At 42.0% G+C, this 8,806-nt stretch overlaps 1 protein-coding gene across 4 annotated transcripts in view; it reads right to left on the bottom strand.

Moving 5' to 3' along the window:
* Positions 1-528: 528 nt before the first annotated feature.
* Positions 529-8,806, bottom strand: part of SESN1 (sestrin 1) — an 82,279-nt gene continuing 74,001 nt past the window's right edge. For all 4 annotated transcript variants that reach the window (XM_008504029.2, XM_030448745.1, XM_030448743.1 and 1 more), the window contains 7 exons: positions 7,793-7,975; positions 6,332-6,574; positions 4,878-5,025; positions 3,849-3,961; positions 3,365-3,555; positions 2,954-3,098; positions 529-1,671 (listed from right to left, as the gene is read on the bottom strand). In XM_008504029.2, coding sequence (XP_008502251.2) covers positions 1,585-1,671; positions 2,954-3,098; positions 3,365-3,555; positions 3,849-3,961; positions 4,878-5,025; positions 6,332-6,574; positions 7,793-7,975 — 1,110 coding nt within the window. In that variant the 3' untranslated portion in view covers positions 529-1,584. The remainder of the gene's footprint in view (positions 1,672-2,953; positions 3,099-3,364; positions 3,556-3,848; positions 3,962-4,877; positions 5,026-6,331; positions 6,575-7,792; positions 7,976-8,806) is intronic.

Raw genomic sequence — 8,806 nt, 5'->3', positions numbered from 1 at the left:
TGGAGTGTACTATAACCTCTGTTACAGCCAGCTGTGGGAGTGTATCCAAAAGAGTTTGTCACACTCTTACAGCAAGCCCTGCTCAGCCTGACTGCACAGACCTGGCCATCCTTCTGCTGCCAAATACCCTTTAGACAGAAGCCTAACGGGGGACCAAGTTCTCTGCCAAAGGGTTTAAAAATCAGTTTAACTCTTGATCTAATATTTAGACCTAGTTATTGAAAAAGAAGTGAAGAGAGAAAAACCCTATCTGGCCAGAGTATACCTGGAGACAGGCTGGGGGACTGTGGAAAGGAGGAAAACATCAGGTGTATATGAGAGGTGTTCCTACGATAGTTTTAGTGAAGACCTACATCTCTTTATCAAACTTTGTTTTCCCCTCATGGTTTTAGACTCAGTTGGAAGAGTCATGGTTTGTCATTTTTAGTATGTTTGTTCAGTTATGCTTTCAAACACTTTAAAACGGTATTTCAACCAGTAAGCAAACCATTAAGAACAGAAGCATAAAGTTAAACCTCACAAAAACACCAAGAGAAAAAGTTGTTACCTTTATTTAAAAAATACCAATAATACTGACAAATTTAAAAAGCAATTCACACTCATACAAAAGTATTCATGTGTTCTCCAAAACCACTGTATATTAAATGTCAGCATTTTAATCATGTTTTGATTTACTAAAAATAGATGGGTTTTTTTTTAGCCTAGTTATTTAAGCAACTGCAAAAATCAGTAAGACCAGCATTGGGCACGTAATACAGTAGGACTGTTTGGCAGCCTAGAACAACATTTCCACACCTTGTCCTAGCTCCTGAACAGGTATTGGTTCATCCTCAAAAAACAGGACAAGAAGCTACTCAACGCTTCGTACAGATCTCTCTAAAAAGCTCCGAGGACTGGAGTCCCCTTCTTTCCATAGGAAGACCATTTCACTTTGGAGCTCACCAAATAATGCTGAACAACTGTCCTGTAGGATTTTAAGGCTAAACTGTTTGAGAAAATTGACTGCTATCTTTCAAATAATTATCAGTGTGGACAGAAGAGGTTTAATTATGATTAAAAACGAAATCTAAGTAACAAGGCTTTGTTGAAACCACATACTATAAAGGCTCAGACAATAGCAGTGCTCACTTTCACTTTTAGCTTAACTGGAACAGCCTGTGTCTGTTCATTCCACCAGCACAAATAGCAGCATCAAGATTTTCTAAAATTATTCTCATAGGGAAAGCAAATGTCATCAAGTCCCACTTCTTTTCATGCTCCAGCTCCCATAATATTTGCCTTAACACAAGATCTATATATCTATCATTTGCTATATTGCCACAAGTTCATAGAGTGTCCCGTGCTGTCTAAAGCCAAAATACCATGAGCAGGCAGCACTTCTGCACAACCCTGTCTTTTCAACTGCCAAGCGTTCACTGCTGAGTGGCAACAGTGATATTCCAGACATGGAAATAGCTGAAACTAAAGGAGTTATGGCACAATGGGCATCTTAACTTATAGCTACTGTTGGTCCTGAGGCTTCGTATCTTCCTCTGCCACACTGCAGCTGCAGTACATTCCAAGGTCGGGAGGCAGCTGGAGACATCAGGTCATGTAGCGAGTAATAGCTCTCAGAGCATAAAGGAGTTCGGCTTGCATCCGAGCTTCTACCAGAAGCAAATTTACATGGACCTGCAGGAAGAGGAGAAGCTACACTGTAACAGCTTGCTCACCATAAGGTGCTCCGGTGAAAGGAAGTCTTGTGAGGCTGTGGTTTTCATCAAGTGCTTGCAAACAGCAGTGGGGGAGCACTCGCTTTGCCTTCCAGCTACCCAGGTAATGAGTTCTCTACATCTGTAAAGCTCACTGAGGGAGGGAAGGCTGAACGAGTGCTGTGTGTAGTATTGCAGCAATGGGTCACAGGGATGCTTAAGCAGGGCCAGGTTCATAGGAAGAGGTACTCATCTTTTAGTAGACCAACTGGTTTAGCTGGAAAAAAACAGCCTTTCAAGCACACAAGCCCTTCAGCAGCAGAGTATGCACAGCTTGAAAATAATTGTTCAAACGTAGCTTGATGAAGCTAATCAATGAGTTAAAGGCCAAAGGGCAGCTGGTAGCTGTGGAGCAGAGGGGGTTGTTAGCAAAGGAGGAGGCGATAAGGTCATTTGCCCCCGTGGGACACAGAAACACACAGGTAATTATCACCTGAAAACATGGAGTGGTTAGCTGAGGTGCAGCACAAGAAAAAATGTAACATGGCATTAAAAATACTGTTTTTATCCGGAGACAGGTGTTTAGTAGCTACCATGGGTTAGAATTTTCATTCCCCAGCTGATCTCCTCAATGTCTTTACTGTATTTCTTTGAGGATGAGATCAGAAACCATGTAGGGGAGGGGATGAAAAGTGTTCTTTTGCTGGCAGCAGGTTGGCTGTGAGTTTCTTCTGTCAAACAACAGCTGTGTTTGGTTTCATCCACGTGATTTCTACGAGGATGGATTGCATTTAGTGAAAAGTACACGTGCAATTCAGACAGTAACCCAGCAGCAGGACTGTAGGCTTTACCATGAAGTAGCTGCTGTGGGGCTATTCACACCAAAAAAAGACTGTAGGATTGTGAAGACCTTGGGCCAGCAAGCAAGCTGCTCTGGGTCTGAGGCCAAGAGGTGGATCCTTCCCTGCATCTCCAGGATGCGAGGGACCAACCAACACTCGAGCTGAAAGCTGCAGTCGAGGTGAAGCTGTACCATTTACATGTCAAACCTCCCCACACAGTTCAGAGCTTGCACAGTCCATGTCAGCTGTTACCTACCCAGCAAGCAGTAGGAAAAGAAAAAAGTGTTTCAGCCTGAGAAGTGCTACACCTCCCAGTGAATTTGCCCAATGTGAGTAGGAACACAGTAACATCAGATAAAGTTAAATGCTATGGCAAACGCATGTACCCCCCGTATTGCTCAGCACCCATGCGAACTGTACCTTCTCAGAGTGTTCAAACTGCCTCCAGAAGCTATCATACATTCTTTTTGTGGTCTTTTCAGGAGTGCAAACCACAGTTTTGATATACACTTTAAAGCTGCGGTCCAACAACTGATTAATTTCACCGTAGTCGTAATCATCGTATCTGTTCAGAGTCGAAAGAAAAAACACTTTCATTTTCAAGAACCAGTTATTTCACTTGCACTGTTTCTAAGTTCCTATGGCAAAATAAACCCTGTGTAATATGTGTAGTTTTTACAACTACTGTCCCTTCCCCATAAATGAAAATATGTTTAAAAATCTATTCATGTTTGCTTAATAAGTGGCTTTGTTTATATTTGAGATGAAAAAGAAAACAAAAGCTAGTGCTAATAAGTCTGATGCATATGGAGCAGAAGCATTAAAACTGACCTTATTCCAAACATACAATGAATATAGTTCCAAATAGCTCGTCTTAGCATTGAGGTATCCACATCTTTGTGCATGGCCATTGTGTTGTAGGTCAGGTTATAAGCAATATGAAACTTCTCATCAAGTAGCTGTCCCACGTCCGGGTAAAGTCGATTAACCAAGGAGTAGCCGTGGTCTTCCCAGGAATAGTCCTTAGAATAAGTAAAAATTGAATGTTTAGAGAATAAGTAAGAGTGGAACATTTCATCAATGAACCTGTGAAGATTCAGTGCTTTAATGTAGTTTATCTCAGGGCAAATAATATAGGGTGAGGCAAAGGGGGGGTGGGGTGGTCATTTGCTTGCTTCAAGCCTTCTTCTTGTTGAGGCAGTAAGTTACAGCCCAGCAATTTCCAGGTTTGGTATATGGCAAAAAAAAAAAAGAAAAAAAGAAAAAAAAGAAAAAGATTGTGCACTAAACCTCCTTACAGCCCCATCCTTCTTACCTGAACACGAAAGGTGGGTACATGCATTCCATGCCTGGAGAAGTCTTTGTAACCATAGCTGGTATCCTCAAAGTGACGAGAGACATCTCTAGTTGGTGCCGATTCTTCATCCTCTGTTAATTTCAAACAAAAATTTCACAGTTCCACACAATTTCAGTAAAAGCAAACTGGAATTGTGCTAGTGGAACCAGCACTACAGAAGAAGGGGAGTCTCTGTGTTTTTTAAAGAAACAGCAGGCTCACTGGATTACCTCTATTACATTTCTTTGGTTCAGTTCAGTATGACTGCAACTGTGGGTTTTAGAGGCAACTCCATGAAAAAATTAAGATTCTTAGAGTTTAACATCTTTTTCTCCTTTCTTTTGTGTACCAGTCCCTAAGTGAAGGGGACATCTTGCCCCTAACTCTAGAGGTCTGTAAAAATGTTAAGGGAAAATCCATTTTCAAACAGAGAGCTTATTAACAAATGAGAGGCCTCTAAGACTTTCATGCAAAGCTTATTTTAGACAAAACTGTTGAAGGGCCCAAAACAAGCCTAAGCCTGTACCAGACTAAGTATTTTCGCACAGTCATATGAAAAGTAATGTTTAATATGCTTAAACAGCTAAGTGTGTTAAGGACTACTTTTTAAAACACAGAATCATAGAATGGTTTGCCTTGGAAGGGACCTTAAAGATCATCTAGTTCCAGCCATGGGCAGGGAGGATGAGATCCCTAAGTCCCTTGTGACTCTCATGAAACTTTTAAATCTCCCAAAGAGGCTCCTTTTCTGTTGGACATTTCTATTAAAAGTAATACTGGTCAGTAAGTATTACAGTGTGTTTGAGAGAAGCCACAGATCTTGGCATGGTTTTGCTTTTAAGTGTTCCTGGATGAAAATGAGGCATCCCTAATCTTGATGCCTTCAAAGAAATGGTAATATTTTTGAGGCATGTCATAACACTTCTGTTCCTTCTGTGGTACTGAGTATTACTTCAAGTGATTTGGAAAATCCTAAAAAAATGTATATACACACTAGATTGGTACTACCTGAAGAACACACAAACATGCTTTCTCTCTTCTCTCTTTCAAAACGTGTAGCCATCTCTTCTTGGCTGGCTTCCTCTTCATCTCTACACTCCTGTAGCTGCTTCATTTTCTCCATAAGAGCTTCAACTTCACAGACAGACTCTGTAGACTTGAAAAGGAGAGAAAAACATTTAATTTCTATGTAACGAGCTGATGATTATGGCAGAAGTCATTAAGCCACAAAAGTTAAACACAAGCCATGTCCTTCATTTACATCTTTAAATACTCATTCTTTTCAAGGAAAACAGTTCTTGAAAGACATCTGTACCGACCCAACAGTTCAGAATTAGTTATGATCTTTCTCAATTATATCCAGGTATTTCTAGCACACTCAAAGAATCACAGCTTTTCAGAGAAAGTGGTTCTGACACTAAAATTGAAATAACTTATCTTGCTTAATCTAAATGTTTAACAACTGAAAAACAAGGAGCTGTAACAGAAATTCTGATAGAGGAAGTAACCACAATTTACTACCCAACTGTATTTTTGCCCACCTCTGCTCACAGAGAACAAACACATTGAAAGAAAAGGGAAGAGTGTAAATGCAGCTTTAATGCAGCCTTAAAGGAAAGCCAGTGCAAGACAATAATTTCACAAGAGCTGTTTTAATACCATGGCACACTGAAAATTCAAGATTTGGTCTTATAAAAATCCATCATCACAAAGCAAAACAGTTATCTTCAATTTATACAGTTCTACCCCTTTCCTCTCTGCCTTTTGCAGCTGGTTTGCTCCCTTCAGAGAACCAGTAAGCTCCATCAGACAAAATTTAAATGCCACCCACACCTTTGCAGTACAGGCTCACAGGCGGGGAACCTGCATTGAAAATGTCCTGTTACCACTATTCTTAAACCAATGCTTGGTTCCCATTGTGCTTTTCACTGTATGCAAGTTAAGTACAGATCAGTGAGCATATGTGCTGCAGGCAGGGAATACTGTTTTAGAAATAAGAGTCAGAAAACTGTGTATGATCTGTCGTGTGATGTATCACAAACAATTCAAAGCAACAGAGGCAAAGACTGGAATCATAGGAAGAGCCAAATTTCCACTGCACCCATGAAAAAAACCAAAAGCATTCCTGGCCACTGCTGCTCATGACACATATGATGAACTAGCTGAGGCCAGGAGTATTCTCAGTTTGCCTGTATGAATGACAAAAGACCAGAAAAACAGACAACTGAGAGACTGTACCTTTGTCTCTCCCCTTAGTAGTTTCCCCCACTGTCAGTGTCATTTCCCTGGTGTCATTTTGGCTTCTCCTAAATGTGTCTTTTCAGATGGTCAGGCCTCATCTGGATTAGGTTAAAATCAACCCCACTCTCACTGAATGAAAAGGCACCCTCCATGTATCAAGTTGACAAAGAGATTGCTAAGTTGGCTGTTGAAAGAGATTGTTTGTTCGGGCAGGTACTTACTGGAATACTTCCTGTTGGGCTGGCATGAATCTCATCTACTCCGTGGTAACCATTTGTAATATCACATATGCAATAGTTACTGACAGAAGGGGGCCTGAAGGTGTGACCCCCTTCACAGTCAATCTCTGGACTGATTCCACAACCAAATGTGAAGGAAGCAAGGGAGTGGTAGTGTGTAAGGAGAACAACCGCGTGGATCAGCTCTGCCAGGGACCAGCTGTTCTCTTCAGTCTTCAAAAGTTGCTTTAAAAATAATGCAAAAAAACAGAAATATTAACTTTTTAAAAAGCTGTTCAAATTATCCCACCCTAGTGCAGTTTATCAACACATTTCTTTACCAGGTAAGATTGTTTTTTCTGACATCCACAATTGCTTCCTAACTCTCTGCTGCCATTACAGTACTCGGTGTCCTGTTATCAGGTTACCTGCCAGCCACAGGCTCATGTGTTAAGCCACACAGGAGATGACTTCTCTCCCCTCTCAGGCCCTCAGCTATTGAATCAGTTGGGGTTTCTATTTTGTACTTTATGGTTTGTATCGAGGCCAGATTCAGACTTGCACTGAAATCTCACACCTCTGATGCAGATGCAGCCACAGCAGTCGTGCATTTCTTCAGATGGTCATTACAGTCTCAGAAACTCCTTGCGGATTGGCTGTATAAAAACCTGGCATCAGGGCTGGGCTCCCTCCATCTTGTCCCTGCGGGTGGAATGCTCTACATTTCACAAGAAACTTCAACCCCCAACTTCCCCTTCAGGCAGGAAAGTGTGGGAGGTCTGGGGCCTTCTAGCAGAGCTTGTGTCCTCCCCCACAGCCCTGCCTCCCAGCAAGACCTACTGCTGCCTCTCCACCTGGCTGACAGACCCCAGAGTCCCAGCACCCACTAAAGGTAGAGAGAAGAGCAGAGGAGGAGTTGCTCCAAGTAACCATGGCCAGGCTTGGGGCAGCCTGCACAAAGCTGCAGCCTCGAAGCCCTCAGAGCAGGGAGCAGCAGAAGCAGCTCCTTGGTGGCTTGTGGGTGCTGCAGTCCTGCCTGGCTTATACAACCACCACTCTCCCGGGCTGTCCTGCCAGGCTGCTCCCTCAAACCCAGCCTGAAAGCAGCATTTGAACGAGCAGCAATTGGAACAACATTGTGGTGATCCACCTGACTCCTGGCAGCACCTCAGAAATCCTCAGGGTGTTCGGATGCTGAAAGCCAGAGCTTGAGGAAGTGCACATCTGAGCATACCCTCATCACACCAGCAGAATTCTGATGTGAAAACTAAGACCATTTATGATCATACTGGTTTTACGAGGGCACAAAGGGTATTATACCATCCAGTGCCCCATCAACATAACACAAGCAAAAGTCAGAAGCACAGCACACCTCTCACCCTGTCTGGCTCTTAACCCTGAGAATCTGTGACTGCATTTACTGAAAAGTAAGGGTACTTTCTCACTACTCCACAAAAAACATACCTCGATATGTTCCTTGGTGATAAGCCAGGGTCTGTGAGCCAACATTTTGTTCAGTTCTCCTAAGTTTTGCAGCTTTTGAGGTGCATTTTCCAGACCATTCAACCATTTAGGATCTCCACCAACATGAAGGAAGTCATTCACATGGAGGTTCACAAGGTAAGAGCACTGATGCCGTGCTGCAGCCTGGAATGGAAAACACAGTTGTGAAACAGAAAAACATTGCAGTAAACCAGTGCTTCATGGAAAATATAACACGTCGTTTCCTCAAAGTATTCAAGAATAAGACTTGCAGTGATCAAAGGGCAAAGTAAAAAAAAAATAACTGGGATTAACACACCAGCCTATTCAGATTATTCTTCTCTCAAGTGAAGCACTCCTCATTCGTACACATATCTATAACAACACACCTGTATCCAGGGAGAAGTACAGGCACAGGTTTATTGTACATCCTAAAACAAGTAATCCACCCTACAGAGTACACTCCAGCAGGGAAGAGCAAATCTGCCTCTAGGTGAATTTTCACCAGCTAAAACCAAAGCAGGATTTAGAATCCATATACCTAGAGAGACTGAGGGCAGCTTTTCAGCAAAGAACAGACCCAGTATCATTTATTGAAGCAGTAGTGCTTTCCCCATCAACTTAAGACACAGATGAAAACTTTAATTCAGCTTCAGCAGGCAAGGATAATTCCATTGTCAGATCTGAAATTACGAACTTGCCCACTTTCTGGCAGAAAACTTACTTAAAATTTAGTGATTCAGAAACAGATGATGGGACTACTGAATTAGAGGGAGGTGTACTCAACAGGACACACAGAAAAACAAGCTCTCTTGAAAACACCATTTCAGATACTAAGGAAATAAACAATAATTATCTTTATAACAGATTTTTTTTTCTCACAGTCCTACTGAAACCATGAACAAAAACTACTGCTCTTACGAAACGATTTTTACCCCAGACCCCAAAAAACCCCCTACTCTGCTCTTCCCCTTAGTGTCTGATGAAATGCCTTTC

This window comes from Calypte anna, chromosome 3 (genome assembly GCF_003957555.1).
Source record: "Calypte anna isolate BGI_N300 chromosome 3, bCalAnn1_v1.p, whole genome shotgun sequence".
In the NCBI taxonomy this organism is placed as follows: Eukaryota; Metazoa; Chordata; class Aves; order Apodiformes; family Trochilidae; genus Calypte; species Calypte anna.
The sequence above is the reverse complement of the archived record's forward strand: the minus strand, read 5'-3'. Positions and strand labels throughout refer to the sequence as shown.